General features: G+C 44.2%; 1 protein-coding gene across 6 annotated transcripts in view; it reads left to right on the forward strand.

Annotated features, from left to right (window-relative positions):
• The first annotated feature begins 307 nt into the window (after nt 1–307).
• SKIC8 (SKI8 subunit of superkiller complex) overlaps nt 308–19804 on the forward strand; it is a 40948-nt gene continuing 21451 nt past the window's right edge. For 5 of the 6 annotated variants that reach the window (XR_002322270.2, XM_020975964.2, XM_078150768.1 and 2 more), the window contains exons 1-11: nt 308–517; nt 894–1068; nt 1579–1627; nt 2467–2494; nt 3575–3680; nt 7296–7468; nt 8693–8841; nt 10324–10417; nt 10801–10894; nt 18456–18548; nt 19143–19221. Coding sequence is in view for 5 of the 6 variants with exons in the window: in XM_020975964.2 (XP_020831623.1) it covers nt 1616–1627; nt 2467–2494; nt 3575–3680; nt 7296–7468; nt 8693–8841; nt 10324–10417; nt 10801–10894; nt 18456–18548; nt 19143–19221 (828 nt within the window). In the remaining variant the exon portion in view is untranslated. The remainder of the gene's footprint in view (nt 518–893; nt 1069–1578; nt 1628–2466; nt 2495–3574; nt 3681–7295; nt 7469–8692; nt 8842–10323; nt 10418–10800; nt 10895–18455; nt 18549–19142; nt 19222–19804) is intronic. The other variant, XM_020975963.2, reaches the window with a different exon arrangement.

A 19804-nucleotide genomic window follows, 5' to 3' on the forward strand; every position in this document is an offset into this window, starting at 1 on the left:
GCCGTGGGATGTAAGGTGTAAGAAGTCGGGAAAGGCGGAGGGAGCGTCACGAAGAGCTTTGCAAAACAGAATTTTGCATTTGCTCCCGGAGGCAATAGAGAGCCCCGGAGTTTGATGAGCAGGACTGTGGGAGAGTCAAACCTGCGCTTTGGAGGACGGATTGGGGCGTGGAGGTTGAGGCAGGCGGACCCACCTCCTGGTTATTGCAATAGTCCAGGTGCGGGGTGACGAGGACACGTGGTTAGAGAGCAGGGGGCGTGGACAAGCGACGTCGCAAAGACGAAATTGACATCACAGACGTGAAATCGACCACTCTCTGCTTCCGTGCACTAGACTAGGCAGCTCAAGACAAATAACACGCAGAGGCTGAGGGCATTCCCCCCGCGGAGACGCGCGTGACTATTCCACGCGCGTGGTGCGAAACTCCCAAGGTGGAAGCTTCCCGCACCCGTACAGAGTCTCTGGACGGGGCTAGACGCCCGTTTCGCTGTCGTCGTTGTTGTTGTGTTTACTAAAAGTGAGTTCCGCGCTTCCCAGCCTCGGTCCCCCCTCAGTTGTTTCTGTTTTTTTTTTTTTTAGGAATCCCTAGCCTGGAGGGGAGGGGCCGTACGGATGGGGGCGGAGTCGGACGGATTGGGCGCGACCAAGGTTGGGGGGCGTGGCCTGAAAGCCTTCCAGTCCTCCCTCCCCTTCCTATCTCCTCGCCTCCGGCGCCCACCGGAAAAGGCGGGGCCATAATGAGTGGGCGTGGCCTGAGGCCTCTCCCTCCTTTCTTTGGCTCTTTTGCTTTAGAGCCCAGCGGGGAGTCTCGGCCCATCTAAGAGGCGTGGCCGTGGGTAGGAGGCGTGGCCTGAGAGTCGCCTTATCCTTCTTTCCTTTTCGCCTGAGCGCAGCAGGGGGCGACCGGACTTCACAGTGACGCGTGGCGCGCACGCGGCGACGTGACGTCCTTACCTCGCGCCGCGCGCCCCTCGTACGTCATAACTCGGCGCCGCTGTCGCCGAGGAAGAGGTTGAGAGCGGTTACGCTGCAAGGGAGGCCGAGGCCGAGCAGGAGGTTCCGGAGCCGGTGAGGCAGGGACTAGGGGACTCTCGGGGCGCGGCAGGCACCCAAGCGGGCCGCGGCGAAGGGGGCAGGCCGACCTGGCCCGGAGCGGGCTGTCTGTCCGGAGGGGCCTCGGAGGCTTTCCCGCCTAAGGGTTCCCCTCGCCGGGGAGGTGGGAGCGGAGAGCCTCGGCTCTCCGGGGCGGGGAGCGCTTCGGGAAGGCCGCGGGGGGTACAGGGGACAGCGTGCCCGCCTCAGACCCCCACTAACTCGGGGGCTTGGGCGGGTCCCGGGCCCTCCGCAAAAGGGGTCCTCCAGGTTGTGTGAAGAGCGGCGGGAGGGGCCTGCTCTGTGGGGACGATGCCGCGGTAGATGACCGCGAGCTCCTCCCCAGCCCTCGAGGCCGCTTGGGCCTGAAGCGTGCCGGGAGAATGCTTTCGTGTCTGACACGCACGAAGGCCTGAGTGGGCGGTGTTGGTCATGGGGTCCATCAGAGGCCTGGCCCACCCCAGCTAAAGCCTGCTTCCTCCACAGAACATCTGCCCATGTCCGTTCATCCCGGCCTGAAGAAATGAGTGTCCAGGTAAGCGTGGAGGCGGCCTTGGGCGTATAGCCGGGTTCGGCTCAGGCTGCGGAGCTTCCTGAGTGTCCTGGGCCTTGCAGAGATAAAAGTGAAACGTTCCCTGCCCTCGGGAGGCTTGCCTTCTCAAGAGGCGCCGCATACGCACAGTACTTTGGGGAATGGGGATCGAAGGTGGGCAGGCAGGGGGCTGGTCTGGGAGCAGGGATGCTTGGAGGCCGAGTGCCCACTCTGTGCATAGAGCGCCAGGCCTGGAGTCAGGAAAACCTGAGTTCAAATGTGGCCTCAGTTACTTCCCAGCTGGGTGACTCACTTAACCCTGTTTGCCTCAGTTTCCTCATCTGTACAATGAGCTGGAGAAGGAAATGGCAAACCACTAAGCATCTTTGCCAAGAAAACCCCAGCTGAAGTCACAAAGGGTTAGACGGGACAGAAACAACTGAACAAGTCATTTGCTCTTTGCAAGGCCATGTGAAGGTGGTATAAAAATGTCTAAGAGTATGCTCCTGACCTTTTAAAGTTATGTAGTTGAGGTGAAATGAGATAAACACACCAAAAGATAACAGTTTCTTTGCTGGCGGCACCTTTTTTACTGTGTGTAAAAGGTGACCTCCCTGTACCTTGTCTGTTGGTCTGGGAAGCCTCTGTGCTCCTCTGGTTCCAGATCTTTGTTCCTGTGGCCCAAGACAGTCTGAGATTGTTAGTGGAGTTTAGAGTCTGGACAAGGGGCAGTCAGGGAAGATTCCTGTGGAAATTTTGTGGGAGGGAGGAGGGGGTGGAGAGAGAAGGTCTGTTTTTGAGCTCTGACCAATTGTGTAATGTGATTACTCTTCTTTTTTCAGTATAGCATTCTCTTCAAACAAGAACAAGGTATGAAAACACTGTCTTCTGGCCCTTCATTTCTCATCAGAAAGCAACAGCTTTAAAAGTTCCTTGTTCTGCAGAGCTGCAGTTCCTGAGCCCATCTTTACTTTGCCTTGTGTGTTTTTAAGCCATACATTGGATCACTTGCTATGATTGAAAAAATTCAGTACCCTTCAGCCAGCCTCATGTGGAACCTCTCTCTCTAAACCTAACCAGGCTCGTCTTTAGGCATCAGATGTAAATTCCTTTTTGACTACATGGTTATTACCCATGATCACACAACAAATTAGTGTTAGAGATGGGACTAGAACTTAGGTCTTCTGATGTTAAATACAGTTTGTCAAAGACCTCTAGCACTGTCCCAGACAGCTAGAGCCTCCAGCCCACAGATTGAAATATTTACCCAAGTGATGTGATGGTACTGGAGGCAGCATGCTGTAGTGGGTAGCAAGTGGGCCTCTGAGGCAGACCCAAGTTCAGATCCTGTGGGTTACTTCCTTACTCGGCGACCCTGGACAAGTCACTTAGGCTCATTCTGCTGCCAGCAACTCTCTGCATCTTTTTAAGTTGCAAAGAAAGTGTGGCTATGCAATGGGAGAAAAAATTCCTCACTAGATGTTCCCTATAATAATGAAATCACAGGTCTGGTCTGGAAAAGATAGCTCTGGGCAGATAATATTTTAATCCGTCGAAGATCTGTAAGTGTATGACATTCTCTGTGCCACTGGGCTGGGTTTCATGATTTCTAGGGAACTTTCCAGCTGCCACCTCTTCTCCCTGCCCCCCTCCTGCCAATGTTCTGTTCTGCAGTTTAAGGCTGTTTTAATGTTTTTGTTTGAATAGAAAGGTAATACTCCAAACCCCTTCATTAATGGAGGTATAGAACTAGATGTATAAATTTTATAAACATGTGATTGAAACATACTTTAGTATCTCAAAGATTTGTGATTTCATTTGTTGTGGATATTCACTCTGCCTGAGGACTCCCCATCATAACAGATATCTTTTTGAGTTCTTGTGCTTGAAGCATTTTATCACCTCATGACTCACCCTCTTGTGATGAATAATCATTTTTCCCTGCCCTAGCTCATGATGATGCCATCTGGTCAGTTGCCTGGGGGATGAATCAAAGAGAGAACTCTGAAATGATTGTATCAGGATCCTTGGATGATCTAGTCAAAGTGTGGAAATGGTAAGTTGATTTTTCTAGGAGCTAATGCTTCATAAATGAAGTTTTTGAGTTCTCATCAGGTTACAGGATCTTTTTCTTTTGGCTTCAGCAGTGGTGAATTTAAGTTGCAAAAAGAGATATACGTTTATGTGTATGTGGGAATTTGTTTTACCAAACTATGTGGATCTGTATTGAGGGATTTGTGATATCTTTGTTTTTGTTTGCTGTTGTTGTTTTTCAATTTGCTCTCGGAGTATGTATGTGGAGGGAGCTGGGATAGATTAATCAAAGAAATAGATTAATCAAAGAAACGTTTATTGCTTAGGAAAAAAAAAAAGACAATTACAACTACTGAAAAAACAAACCAGTGGTTGTAATCAGGAAAATATTGAGTTGTAGGAAAGGAGGGACAGCTGATGTTCTTCCAGCCTTATACCTTTCCGCGTGTAAGTTTAAAAGTCGTTCTAATGGCCTTTATCATATACAGATCATTAAGATGTTTTCACCTGCTCTCTGGCATTTAACCATATTTTGGGGATGCAGTCAAAACAAACCTGAGGGGAAAATGTATATCTCAAAACACTTTAATCAGCAAAAGAGAAAAAGGAGCATACAGCTTAAAGAAATAGAAAAATCATCAAATGAAGAACTCAGATAAATGTGCAAAGATATTGTAGAAATCAAAGAAGAAACAAAATTGAAAACAAAAAATGACTGAGTTGGTAAAAACTTCAAGCTATTTTTTTTTTCGGAAATGATTAATAATAGTAAAACCATTAACTACTTTGATTTTTTTAAAAAGAGGAGGAATAAATTACCAAAATCAAGATGAAAAAGGGAATCCATAATGAAGAAGAAATCAAGGAAATTGCTCAAAACCATATGTAAGGCTAATTATATGCCAACAAAGCTGAAAACTTAAATGGAGTAACATTTATAAAAATATCCAATTCAGATTAGTAAGATAAGAACTAGAACATTTAAACAACCCAATCTCAGAAACAAATCAAACAAGCCATAAGTTAACTCCCAAAGGAAAAAGCTAAGGGGTGGCCAGGATGGATTCACAAGTGAATTCTATCAAATATTAGCTCCTTTATTACATACATTTTTTACAAAAATAGATAACACCTCACCTTACCAAATTCCTTCTGTGAAACAAATATAAGCCTGATAGCCAAAATGGAGAGAGAGAAAATTATAGAGTCTCTCAATCTAATGAATATTGATGTAAAAATATTGAATAAGTTCTTACCACAGAGGCTGGATCTATCTCAGAAAAGCAGGGAAGGTTCAACATTTGGAAAACCTCAATCGTAACAGATTGTGTTAATAACAGAAATAACAGTCATCCATAGATGAAGAAAAGGCCTTTGACAAGATAATTTTATATAAAAAAACACTGAAAATCATAGGAATAACTGTACCTTTCCTTAATGTGATAGATATTACCTGTTTAAAACCAAGAGCTAGCATTTAGGGAGTGGGGAGGCCTTTCCAGTAAGATGATGAGTAAAGTAAGAATGACCACTGCCACTTTTACTATCTGATTTAGTTTTAGAAATGCTTGCTATAGCAATAAAAGAAGGAAAACAAATTAGAGGTGTAAGCATAAGCAAAATTATCTCTAGTGCAGTTGCAGAGCACCAGACATAAAGTCAGGAAGTGTGAATTCACATCTGGCCTCTGCAACTTACCGTTTTCCTGAGCAAGTCACTTAACCTCTGTCTGACTCAGTTCCCTCATCTGAAAAATGGGGCTAATAATAGCACCTACCTGCCAGGGTTATTTTCAGGACAAAAATGAGATGCTGTTTGTAAAGAACTTTGCCGGTCTCAAAGAGCTCCAAAATGGTACCTGTTGTTATTTGCTGGTGAGAGGGTGGACCAGTTAAAGAATCTTTGAGATTCAAAGAAAAAAATGGAAACATTTGTCATTTGAGTCAAGTAAGACTAGGATAAGCAAGATCCCGAAGCAATCAAGCCTCAGTGTCTGTTTGGTAAATCTGAGGGGAGCATCTGCTAAGAACAGGATGTTCTATTCATGATAAACTGTTGAAAAAGACTGGGAAGCAGCTGGGCACAATTGAAGCTTATGTCACTGATCTTATACAGTAATTTACCCTGAAAAGCTTTGAGTAGATAAATAACCCAAGTATAAAGGATGCCTTTGTTTAAAAAAAAATAATTAGAGGATAATGGAAAAAGGCACCTCGTAAAACTGGCTAGGGAGAGGATTCCTAACCAAACCAAGGGGTAGCGGTGCTCAAATGACGTAACATGTAAAGTGTTACGGAAACCCTAAAGTGCCGTATAAATGCCAGCTGGCTGTTACTGAAGAAGACAAAGTGAACAGTTTCGATCATATAAAATAGATGAGCTTTTGCATGAACACAATAATGCGGCTAGATGTAGAAGCAGTTAATGGTTAAAAAAAATCTTTGAAATAACTTGTCTGATGAAGGTCAGATATTTGAAATATACAGAAATATATGTGCTTTGACACATATTACAGGCCTCAGTGACCTTAGCTCTAAAATGAAGGGCTTGTGCTGTGCGGCCTCTGGATCCGTTCTTTGAAACAGATCTCTTATGAAAGTCCAGTGTTTAAACTGTCTAGAGAATTTGATACACGCATGTAAGAACAAGAGACCTACAACACTTGTTAACTGTGTAGCCCTGGGCAAGCTCACTTAGCTGATGTCTGCCTCAGTTTCCTTAGCTGTAAAATGGGAATAATAACAGCACCTACCTCAAAGTGGTTGGGAGGCTCCAATGAGAGAATAGTTGTAATGTGCTTGGCACATAGTAGGTGCTTAATAAATCCTTGTTCCTCCGTGCCTCAATAGATTATCATAGCTTTAGAGTCAGGAGGGATCCCAGAGACCGTATAGTGAAACCCTCTTTTGTTCTAAATAAGTTAACTTTTGAGGTCTGCAGAGTGACTTGCCCAAGGTCATGTAGGTAGTACATGTCAGAAACAGGATTTGAATTCACGTGCTTTGACTCAAGAGCCAGTGCTTTCCACTGTACCACATGGACTGTAGGTGCAAACTAAAGCTCATGTTGTGAGACATGGCCAGTGTGATCATCTGTTTGGCTTGACAGTACTCCCTTGTTAGGAGGGAGGGAATAGTCATGGGAAGGTGACACTGATGCAACGACGTGCATCAGTGAAACATTTAAGAAAGACTTTCCTTCCTTCCTTCCCTTCCTTTCTTCCTTCTTCCCTCCTCCCCTCCCTTCCTTTCCTCCCTCCCTTCCTTCATCCTTCCCATCCTCCCTCCCTCACTTGCTATTGGGATAATATGAGATGAAGCTCCTTGTAAGTCGGAATGCCACACAGAAGTGTCCACTATTATAATTGTTGTCATATTCTTTTATGTATTGCCATGTGGCAGCCACTTAGTGGCCGTCTGCTGGTCCGTGGACAGCAGACACTGTTGCTCTTTGCTTAGTTTCGTGTTCATGCTTGTCCAGCTCAGCTCCTTCCTATGATTGATTGTGTCTCATGGAAATGATTAGTTATGCAGAACGGACATCCAGAATGTTTGTGTTCTGTCACTCGATGGACCTCAGGTGAAGTATTAAATGGCCATTTCACCTTCACCACTTTCCCCCTTTCCTCTTGTTGAAGGAAAAATGAGAAGCTGGAGTTACAGTGGAGTCTGGAGGGCCATCAGTTGGGTGTGGTGTCAGTGGACATCAGTCAGACTGGGGCCATCGCCGCGTCCAGTTCTCTTGATGCTCATATTCGTCTGTGGGATTTGGAAAATGGCAAACAGATGAAGTCTATCGATGCTGGCCCAGGTAAGAGGGAGCTGCTTCTTTTTTTTTGGCACAAGATAAAGGCAGGCTGTTGCTGAAGAGACAGAGTTTCATAGAAATTCTGATAGGGCAAATCTCTGGCCTCATCGAGCAAATGTTTTGTGTGATTTTTAGCTCTTTGCAATATTTCCTTTAGTTATCTATAAAAGTGTTTTGTATAATTGATGACTGATCGGAAAGTGCACATTCCCAGTGCCAAAGTAATTCCTTTTGTGTGTCCTAATCTCCCATCCTTACCTGCTTCAGGATGCTTAGCCCTCCCTCAGACTCACTTGGATTAGTGAAGTTTCCTGCAGCTGCCTGCATATCATGGAAAGAGTCATGCTTTATTCAGCCATGAACACCGCTGCCTTTCATGCACACAGTAGGGGCGTCAGTGGTTGCTTTTGGAAAGTTGATCAAACACTTTTCTCCCCCTGCCCTGGGGAGTGGATGGTGCAAGCCTGACCTTCATTCCACAGTGAGGGAGGAGTGTGAAATTTCATCGCTGCTTAATTACATTCTGTTCGGTTAGACTGTTACAAAAGCAGCGCAGGGTAGTTTTACCTAGTGCTGGTGGGTCATTGCCAAGAAACATGATTATTAGTCTTTTTTATTATGAAAGAAATGTGCTGGGATCTAGGGCTGTGCCTGTGCCCTGGTCTTTTTGAAGAGACCGTTTGAGTGTTCTGGTGACTCAGCTTCTTGAAGGCAGAGACTTTGTTGTAATTATCCTGGTGTCTTTCATTGCCCAGCACAGGGTCTGTATGAAGTAGGCACGCAACAGATACTTGAACTGATTTGAGTTCCCTTTAGTAGCTACAGCAACTCATCTCATGGACCATAGACTCTCTGTTGAATAATGGTACGAGGTTTGAGTATTCACTAAGCAGTAGTGACATTCCAGGTTCCAAGCTCAGAACCAGAAGTTTGAGAAATAGATGGTCTTATCCAGAATGTGCCTGGGGTTAGGATTGGAAACCGTATCTGCAAATAAGCATGTGAAATATATTTATGGAAGCAAAATATGAGAATTGAAAGCTGAGTTATGGAATTTATAAAATGCATCAAACAGTGACTTGTGTAAAACAACAAATGGTGAACGGTTTGTTAAATTTTGTAATGCAAAAATGTATAATTTAGTTTAAAAAAAAAACCAAGCCAAAAGAACAGCAGGCCGGAAGACCATGAAACAATCCCAGTAATTGTTCTCCTTTGCCTTTACAGTGGATGCCTGGTCCTTGGCTTTTTCACCTGATTCCCAGTTTTTGGCTACAGGAAGCCATGTGGGCAAAGTAAACATTTTTGGTGTTGAGACTGGGAAAAAGGAATACTCGTTGGATACAAGAGGGAAATTCATCCTCAGCATTGCCTACGTAAGTGATCCTTTCAGTCCTGGGCCCTAACTTCCTTTTGGTTATTTTCACTGCAGGTTTCTTCTCATCTCCCGTTTTGCTATACAAGTACAGTATATACATTGGGTGAGATTTATTCCCTAGGTCTGTTTAGGTGCAGCACTGGGCACATTAGGCCTGGGCCAACAGTCAGCAAGAGGTCTTAAAGGAAACTTTGTGATATAGGTTTGCAGGGTGACATGGTGGTGACTCTGACGCTCAGGCCCTGGATGGCCACGTTCTCTGGCACTCTTTGTATGACCAACATTTATCCTGCTTGTCTGCTACTTCTGTTAACATTTTTCATTCTTGTGGATTGCTTTACATTTTTGTAACTTGTTTTCATTCTTCCCTTGCTTTTCTTGGCAGAATTAGCACCTTCTCTTAATTCCACTAATATATTTATTACCCAGTTAGGTGACCTTTTTGTGTTCTGTCATTTCTGGTGCTGATTCAGCTGGCATTTCTGTGTTAGTTTTGTCTCTTGGTTCTTTTTTTACGTAAATTTTTTTTTTCAAATCGAAGTATTTCTTTGACTCGTTTGTTATATCAGGTAAGCTCCTGCCATTTACTGTTTTTATGGACTTTTTTTCCTTTTAATACAGAGGCAGCTGGATTTAAAATGAGCCCCCACCCTACTCCACCCATTGATTTGTATTCTTCTAGCCCAGGGATGGGGAACTGATTAGTTCTGTAAAATTTGGACTCAGTCCAAAGGCTGCCCTTAAGGATCTAGAAGGCCTCAGGCTTCCCACCCCTGGTCTAGCCTATGTGTGTTAGGGGTGGAGTTGTAGTGGTTGTTCTTAGATGCTTCTGGCCTCTTTGTTAGGATGGAGGAATGGAAGATGTAGTAGGAATAAAGCTTTAGTGGTTGTTTCTTGCTGTTTGGAGCTCTTATTTCAGAGTGTCTACAGGTTGCCTCCCCCCCCAGTGACCTTCCACCAATCCTCCTTCCTTGCTCTCCCTCCCAACATTGGGGGCAGCTTGGGATAGTAACGGTGGCATCTGCTTTTTGTCCCAGGGTTGGGGGTAAGGTGGGTATTGCTCCCTGGCTCTGGTGGTGTCTGGAGCACCTCAAACCCTGCTCCCTCCCCTCTCCCCTGCCTAGATAGTGCTGGTGAGGTGCTGGCTGCTTTTGGACCCATCCTCTTTGCTTTCTGCTGCTTTGCTTTTTTCTCTCTGCTTTCCCCTTCACTGCTACTTTATCACTTTGCTCTAATTTTGTTTTTTAAATGCTTGAGGATTGCTTTTATTTACCAGTGGTGGCTATAGAGTATTTATATTTCTTTTGTTTTAGAGTGAGTAAAAGACCATTCCACTAAAGTTCAGATGAAATTTTATATGTATGTGCCTGTGTATATGTATATCTAAATGTCTGTGTAGGTGTATATGTATATGTAGTGCACTGTTCCCACACAGGCCTCTATTAATGTCAGCTGTTACTATGTCAATGCCCTCTTGCAGAGTCCTGATGGGAAGTATCTGGCTAGTGGAGCCATAGATGGAATCATTAATATTTTTGATATTGCAACTGGAAAACTTCTCCATACGCTTGAAGGTATGTGTCTTTGCACATATACAGAAGCCATGCTGTGTCAGCGATCCAGTCATCTCTTTAGATAACAGTATTGCTAGATGGCGAATGAGTTTTGTATTTGGAAACCCAGGAGATAACGATTTCAGTGATATCCAGATGAAGCTTGATGGAGTGATGAACACTGATTGTGTTGGCTGAAACATGGTGGTGCTCGGGTGGGAGTGGAGCAGAACTACTAAGGCAGAACAGGTCGGGGCGAGAAGGTTCTGTGTGTCCCATGGGACACCCTGGCAGCAGCGCCAGGAATTGGCCAGCGGACAGCTGAGGAGGACCGTCTCAAGAAGCAGAGCCTCGGTCAGTGGAATTTCTTCTCCCAGATTAATAGTATCTATTCTAAATTTCAGGCCATGCAATGCCCATCCGCTCTTTGACCTTCTCCCCAGATTCACAGCTACTTGTCACGGCTTCAGATGATGGCTACATTAAGATTTATGATGTGTAAGTTGCTGTTTCCAATGAAAGCGTTATGGTGAACACATGCAATGCCTCGGTCAGTCGGCAAGGGTTTGACTGTCGGGATCAGTTCTGTGGGCCAAGCCCTTTGTACGTTGGAACACATTGGAGCATATGGATTGTCATCTGAGCGGGAGGACCTTCGGAATTCCTGACTGAGGATGCCCTTTTCTCCCCTTACTTCCCCTGTCTTCAGACTTTGGGGATAGGCTGTGTGGCAGGGTTAATGAATAATGAGCATTCTTCTCCTTCTTATCACTTAAATATCCAAATGGCTCTGCGATCTCCTTGGCATGGCCGTTCCCACCCACACCTGCCCATTTTGTGCGGCTCTTGTCTGTAGCCTTCAGCACTCTCACCCAGGTTATCCAGCTAATAGGTGAGGCCCTCCCTTCTTTCCCAGCATAGTAGAGAGGCCATCAAGAAACAGCAGCTGAGCTTTAGTTTTCTCTCACTCTCACCATATGACTAACTCATCTTGTTCGCTTACATGCTTCTTTTTAAAAACTCTTTTACTCTGGTCTCCTTCATGATTCCTTGTTGGTTATTTGTTGCAGCCTACTCACATTTATCTTTCACTGCATTTCTCTGGCTTATGAGGCAGTACTAATAATGGCTAGCATTTGTAGGGCTCTTTAGAGTTTGCGTAGGTTTTTTTTACAAATGATGTGTCATTTTGTCCTCAAAACAACCCTGGGAGATAGGTGGTATTATCTCCATTTTACAGATGGGGAAACTGAGGCAGACAGGTTAAATGACTTGCCCAGAGTCACACAGCTAGTAAGTGTCTGTGGCTATATTTAAACCCAGGCATTCCTCATTCCAGGTCCAGCGTTCTACCCACTGTGCCATTTAACTGCCTTCAAATGGATTTATTTTTACAAATCTTTATATTTCTAATTGTTTTTATTTTTCTTCTTCTTCATTGGTATTATACAGATAGTGAGTCCCATATTGGTGATGGCGAGTTTTATCAGACTTTGAAATGAAGAGAGTGTAGGGTCAAAATGTGAACCTTTGACCCAAAGTATCCCTCACTAGCCAGTAACAAAGAGTAGGATAATTCAGTGTTCTTACCTATGATATTGGAGCCATTTCCAAAGACCACCCTCTTTTTCTCCTTTTGAGAGTTGAGGATTTTTGTCTTGGTTAGGTAAGTGTCTTATCTTATCCTGGAAGTGTCCCAGAATCTCAGACTGAGAAGGAAGCCCAGCACTGATGTTGTATACCCTGGCCAGCACAGAAGTCTCTGACTAGCTCCTCACAGACATTCTAGACGTTTTGTGGATGGCACGAAGTTCTGTCCTAAAGTCATGGGGTGGGTTGCCAGAAAGGACTTCAGAAATACCCGAGGCGCATCTTTTTATTTGACAGTTAAGGGAACGGAAGTCCAGGAAGGGAGTGTGATGTGCCCCGGAGCCGGGGCGGTAATCCAGATCTCCCTTATCTCAGTCCTGAGGCCTTTTCACCACACCACACTGCTTGTAGCTGCAGCGTGAGATCAGAATAAATGGTGCCCCAGAGCCCTTGCAGCTCTAAAGGGTGTGGACTTCTGGCCTTCCTATGTTTTCAGCTGGTGCCTTAAGGGCAGGAAGCCTGAAACTGAACTCATTCTTCCCCCTAGACTTCTGTTTCTGGTGATGGGTCTGCAGTCTTCTAGACCTTGAGGCTGGTTACATCAGGGTCATCTCTTCTCTCATGTTCTATGCCAGGGATCGCTCTTCCCCAGCCAGTCACTGACCAAGTCCTTGCCAGGCTCCTCCTTCCTGATGCTCGTGCATCACCATGGCAGGAGAGCACGGGGGCTGGCGGAAGCAGCCTTGCTGAGCAGTGTTTCACGCTCTGGCTACGTACACTTCTTTGGTTCACTGTTAGACGGTTTGTGAGTGTCCTGCTTCAGCCAAGTCTGGCCCAGTCCACAGTACCTGTCCCGGTGCCCTCTGCTGCCTCCTTGACTCTGGCTGAAGGGAGCTCTTTCTCTCCTCACATTTTTCCTGATCTTTTGTCTGGACATTTTGTCTTGGCACATTTCACCTTTGATCATATGCTAATCTTCCTTACCTTGTTTCAGAGTTACTTGTGTTTGCTTGCTTCCTGCCCTCCTTCCCCGATTTGATTAAAAGCTACTTGAGCAGGATGGTACATGTCATGGCCTTTCCTTTATCCCCAGCATGAGCCTGGTGCTTTGCACATGGTGGGTATTTCATAAATGAGTGAGTGAGTGAATGTTCTGTTGCCAAACCAGAAAAAAGAGTTGGAACTCATTGATAAGGTGCTCACTGGCTCACGTTTTGTATTTGTGCTCTTGTTATCATCACTGATTACTTTTTCTTTGATTTTTGAAAAAGGAGTGATAATAGCCTTCATTTGATGGTAAAAGTAGTCATTCAGCCTGTCTTGTTCAAGATTGAATAGAATATCCCTCCACCCTATTTGAAGAGAGTGTTTTTTGCCAGTGCCTTATTCAGACATGAACCAGGCTGGAAAGGGCCCCAGCCCTAGAATCCAGTCCTGGCTCACTTAGGGGCTGGGAACAAGTCTGGCCTTGGTTTTCTCACTGGCACAGTTCTCCTTGGGATTAGATCACCTTGAAGGTCCCTTCCAGCTCTAGTGTTTTATAATAATAATAATAATAATAACTGACATTTCTATAGTGCTGTAACTGTTTACAAAGTCCTTAAGCAGCTATTCCCACTTTATAGAGGTTACACAAGCCAGTGAGTAATTGTAGGCAGGGGCTTAACTCAGTTCTTTTTGACTACACATTCAACACTATCTACTCTTCTGATGTAGCAGAAGCTTACATTTTTACCTAAGGTTTTATGTATTTCAGTAGATTTGTGGCCTGTTTCATGTGGCTGCTTCTCCAGCAGTGCAGAGTAGACCCCATCCATGTCTTCTTCCCCCGTGTGATTCTTGCCCATGTCCTTCCACAAACACTTCATAGATGAACCTAACCACATTGGAGACCTCTGAATGTGCTGTGGGTCCCAGGACAACCCTCCTTCGGTTTTCCCTCAGTCTTAACTGTGTGGCCATCATTTCCTGAATGACATCTGTATGCCTCTTCTTAGCCATGAGTCATCATTGGTAATGTGACAACAACCTGCTAATATTCTTGTTCTTTGGGTAATTCTCAATTTTGATTCTTCAGAGTCTGTGTTCCATGATTCATAGCCAGTAATCACCATTGAAAGAATGTAGATCTTAAAAGACAGTTTTCATATCGTAGATATTTTTTGCTTCCTTTCCCTTCTCAATTGAACTTTATTTCTCCCCCTTCACCCCCCCTGACAAAGGATAACAATTTAAGAAAAGCATTCGCTGCAGACGCCTTGTGTATTCCCTAGTGGTGTCCCTCTGCCCCCATCCCAGCTCTGTCCCAGCTGAGTTTCATCGTCTCGTCTCTGGAAACTTCACTGGTTTTCCCATTGCTCTTCTTTTTCTTTTCATTTGCATTGGTGTAGTCGTATCTCTTATTCCCTTGGTTCTCCTTATTTCCTTCTGTGTTTGTCAGATAAATCTTCCGAAATCCTTGTATTTGTCATTTTCTACAGCACAGTAGTATTCCATGATAATCATCTTGTTCTGGGGGTTTTTTCAGCCATTACCCAAGTTGCCTAATTTGTTACTAGTTTTATTTTAGTTATTTATTTATTTTGCCACAAAGAGTACTGCCATGACAATTTTGTTACATATTGAATCTTTGTTTCTGTTTTTTATTTCCTTGGGGTAGATACCTGGAAGTAAGAATTCTGGGTCAGAGAATTACGGGCAGTTCAATCACTTTCTTGAACAATGACAGCTTGCACTATAGATCGGTTGCACCTTGTCATAGCTCATCCATGTTTCAGTGAGCCTAGCTGCCAAGCCTCCTCTAGCACCCACTGTCTCCGTCTTTTGTTCATCTTTACCAATTTGCACGCAGAAAGCTGAAACCTCAGAGTTATTAGACTTAGATTTCGCTTAGTATTTAGTGATTTTTGGAGTGGACATTTATTAATTTGAAAATCTTTTAAGAAGAATGTTCATTCGTATCTTTTGACTACTTGGGAAATGTGTCTTGTGGTCTATGTTTTGTTAATTTGGATGTTAGACTTATATTGGTGATATTTGATGCAAATATTTTCCCACCTCTAATTGTATTTCAATCTTTTGTGATCTGCCTTGCTCCTTATTTGGTTAGGAATTACCCCCGAGTTGCGTCTAGTTGTCAGGGATCAGCTAGAATCAATGAATATGGTGTACAATTTAGTGACTGCACACAGGCCTCCCTGTAGCCCCCTCTGCCCCACACTCTTTGTTGAAGATCTGTGTACTGATAGATAGCTCCATGCGCTGTCCTCCAGCTAGACCTCCGAGTCTGTGCAGTAGACGTTCTACATCCTTTTGGTTCTCCCTGTGTGGATTGTTAGCTGTGTCTCTTTTGAGTCTCTCTGGATCTCACTGCAGAGGCCCTCTAATATTCTGGGCCTTGATGTAATTATAGCGCAGTGTCATATATGAGCAGGAGCAGCTGGAGAATCTTATCATGGAGAGAGAGAGACCTTCACCTGTTATGTGCCACAAACCCCCTTGGCAGGCTGGTGAAGCCTATGGACCCCTCCTCAGAATAACTGTAAATTTTAAAATCCGTAATTCAAAGAAATGTTAAATTTTAGTTAGAGGTTAGTGAAAATAAAGATAGAGGTTTTTTTTCTCATCCAGATTCACTTGACACTCCTGAAATCTGTTCTAGAACCAAGATTAAGAACTCCAGATCTCTAGGAAATCCTTCTTCCACATCCTTCATGAAAATGAAGAACACCATCGGTGACCATAGAGAGATCTTTGTTATATTTCTCACTTGATATTTATCATCAAGATTACTGAACAGAATTATCTTTTTGGTGCTTGGTATCAAGGAGTCTCATGATTTTAACATCTTCAAGGACTATAACTTTTTGGAGAAGTCTACAAGCCTATTTTTTTGTTCTGCCAGGTCAAATATAATCAGTATACACAGTGGGATCATGTATTCTCTGTAACTTTTAGTCATTTGTATGACTCTGATGATGTCTGCTGTCAAAAATCATTTGTCAAAGACCACTTCCTTTCTCATTTTCATCAAGGATGACTTTGATATAGAGATAGTTCCTACATATTTAGACTATATACATGCTACATACACACACACACACACGTACACACAAGCACACGTGATGCATATAATGTTTTTATAAAGTTTTTGGAGATGTGTGAAAATAAATACAGGTTGGCAGTTATTAATGTTCTTTCCCGTACATTTTTAAATAATGCCATTTGTTGGTTTTTTTCCCTACTTCTTGGGTACCTTTTCTACTCGGCTATGTTGAAAATCCCTCGGTGTTCTCAAAATTTTGTCAACTCTAACACGGATTTTTTTTCTGGTCTTATTTGGTCTGGTCCACCTCTTCTTCCCATCTCCTTTGGTGTGATTCTTCTTCCTCTTCTGGAGCATAGGCAGGGAGGTGTTTGAGTCCAGATGTAGAGGTTCTAGTATCATCAGTGACAAAAAGTCTGTTACAGCAAGCAGCGCTGGCAGATCTCTTGTGCCCTTTTTTGTCTCTTTCTCATCTTTCCAGTTTTATCTATAAATGGTCTTTGGCTGACCTGGCTTAGTTGAGGCCTTCTCCTTTCACTGCCTATTGCTGTTTGGGGACCAATACTGTTTATAATCTCACATCATCATCCTCTTACCATTGTGAAGGAGGTTATATTTTAAGCCAGTGATCACCACCTTTTTCCACTTAGCAAGGAAATCAAGTGTTTTTGGTTTCTAGACCCTTTGGCTTCCTCATTGTGGGAACTGCTTTACAGAAGTTAAACTTCTATAGAAAATGGTGATTGTACCTATCAATGTCTTTTATCTGTTTTGTTTTAATAGGTAAGACTGGAGCTGCTGTAATTGCAAAGGGTCATCTTGACTCCTTATGTTTTTTCTTCACACAAGGCAGTGATTTTTGACCTTTGCTCTTGAGTTAATGGTTGAGTGCCCACAAACTGATCTTGAAATTATTCTCACGTCAGTAAACAGTCATATCTGTTAAGACGTATTCGCTTTCTTTTTCTTTTTTGATGTATTCAGTGCTCACCTCCAGTGCCTTCTGACTCTCTTGGAGAAAATTTAGTCACGTATTCTTGAGACTTCTGAATAGTCTGTAAATGTTCATTTTCTTTCATTTCTTAATCTTGAACTATCCTTTCCAGAGTATTTCTTCACCAGCATCCCGGTATGTCCACCTTAGCTTTGAAATCACTCAGAACGGGTGTGTCTTTTACCTTGGTTCGGAAAACCTTGCTGACGTTTGTGTAAAATTTCTATGCGTCTTGCGCCAGGGGTTGTTGCCGTTGTAAGAGTGTTTATCCTCATGCTGACCTTTGGCTCTTACTTTTTACGAGCATCGTAAGACGAGGCGATCAAGCACTGCAGTAAATCGTGTGCGTTGTCTTTGAAACGCCGACTTCTCCGCGCCTTTCTCTGTTCCTCAGGGTGTTGCAACTTCCCTGTATTTTCTGGTTCAACTTATAATAAGACTGTCATTATTAATATGGCTAATTTCCCCTGGTGTTGTGTGTCATACATTTTGGACATGGAGATTCCACATTGAGATTGTTATCAGTTAATGTTTGTAGACGATCCAGAAGCAGTGATTCCCAGCTCTGCCTTGTTTTCTGCTGTGCTGCCACTGTTATTCCGGAGGCAGAAGGGACCTGCGTGAGACCAGAGGCCTCATGGATTGTGGCGGCACCAAGGAATTCCCCACGTGGTCCCCAGTGTCCCCATGAGGAGTTTCACTGTGCTTAGGTAGGCTGGTCCTTGGACGGCAGGTACAGTCTGTTAGGAGGACTGTATTTGAAGCCCTCCCAGCTTGGTAGAACCTGCTAGAGCTGGCTGCCTTCAGGAACCGAGGGTCACCATCACACTAACACGAGGCTTCAAGGAGGGTTTCTGAAACATACTACACAGGCATTATTCTCTCCAATCCCTAAGCCAGCCCTGAGCAGTATGTAGAAGTAGTGTCATTCAACAGATTAGAAAACCGATGGCCAAAGAGGTGCAGATAGGATCTTTGATGAGTGTGGGAGAGTAAGAGAGGTGTCACAGAAGTAGAGGTCGTCGGTCAGAGGTTGCACCATGGTCACGGAAAGAAGAAAGCAGAGCCCCACAGTGACCAGACAGTGAGCGTGGGTCTGAGGTTCTTCTGGACTTTGGGCCAACCATGATCACGTTGCTGTTAGTAAGTAGTCGACCCAGTATGTGAACTGTGGTGCTTCTGACCCGGTTCTGTTCCACCGCCCTGACTCTCCGTGTAATCACAGAGACTTCTGTGTGTTGTGGGGCTGCAGAAATTCAACTTAATTTTGTTCTGCAATAGTGTAATATTTTTATAGAAAAGTGCGATCTGGGCAGTTTCCAGAGTCTTCCTAAGGCTGTCAGGCTGATCAATCAATTGAAATTGTTATACTTACAATCTTTACTCGGAATGTATTTTCATTTGCTTTAAATCTGTTTCTCTTTTAACAGACAACATGCAAATTTGGCTGGCACGCTGAGTGGCCACGCATCCTGGGTGTTAAATGTTGCATTTTGTCCGGACGATATTCATTTTGTATCCAGGTACTGAGAATTCTTTTTAGTTGTACTTATTTTCAGTCTTGTGTGATTTTTCATGGCCTCATTTGAGGTTTTCTTGACAAAGATACTGGAATGGTCTGCCATCTCCCTCTCCGATTCATTTTACAGTTGAGGAAACTGAGGCAAATGGTGGTTAGGTGACTTGCCCAGGGTCCCATAGCTAGTTATCTGAACGCTGGTGTTATGACTGCGGGCCCAGTGCTCTGAGCACTCTGGCGCCACCTAGCTGCCTCTCAGGATTCCTAGTCCCTCCTCAAAGTAAAGGAGACTCAGGATCTCCACGTACATTTCTGTAAATGATTCTTACCTGTGAGGGGCAGTATTTTATTGTGGAATGTTGTGTTGGTGATGTTGACAAAGATCATCTCCTAGGTTCTTTTGTACAAGGGATAATTGTCCCCAGTTTCTCTCTAGCTTCACCTCACATGTTTGTTTAGAGCAAGTTAAACCCCTCTTGGGCCATCTCGGTCTCAGAATTCAGTGATCTGGTTGCTAAATGTCGGCCCTCTTGGCTCAGTATTTTAAATGATCCTGAAGTGGAAGGTGGCTCACTGGTTTCACTTTAATGTTTTCTAGCTCATCAGACAAAAGCGTCAAAGTTTGGGATGCCGGAACAAGAACTTGTGTCCACACGTTTTTTGATCACCAGGACCAGGTATTGTACACGTGCCTTGAGTCTTGAGGTTTCATGTGCCTGTGGGATTTTGGAGCCATAAGGGCTCCACAGTCCTTTGGCCTTACCAGCTGGCCATTTGAATTGACCTGGCTCAGTCTCATCTATTCTTTTTGATCATGAGGCAGCAGATAAAACAGGCACATCTTCTCATTGGCATTTACATAGGTCTTTCATCTCTCTCCTCTTTATTTCCACTGCTACCACCCTCATCTGGGCCTTTGTCCCTGATTTGCCTAGACCATTTCAAAAGCCCCTAGCCTGTCCCCTCTCTAAGCCATCTTTAACACAGTACCCCCAACAGTGGTTTTTCTGATTCACATCTGACTGTATCTTCTGCTCACAAATCCTCCGAAGCACTGTCTTATGTAAAGTCCAAGCTCAGAATGGCCACACTCTGGCACTTGTCACCACAGATGTCACTGCTTCCTTCCATGTACATCACACTCCAGTCACACTGGAATACGGCGTGTTTCCTCAGACGGGCCCTTTGTGTTTAATGCCCGGATGCCTTTTCGATGGTCTTCCTTCCCTCTCTCCAGAGTTCCCTGTCCCATGGCATTCT

Source organism: Phascolarctos cinereus, unplaced genomic scaffold (assembly GCF_003287225.1).
Source record: "Phascolarctos cinereus isolate Bilbo 61053 unplaced genomic scaffold, phaCin_HiC Scaffold_3;HRSCAF=262, whole genome shotgun sequence".
NCBI lineage: Eukaryota > Metazoa > Chordata > Mammalia > Diprotodontia > Phascolarctidae > Phascolarctos > Phascolarctos cinereus.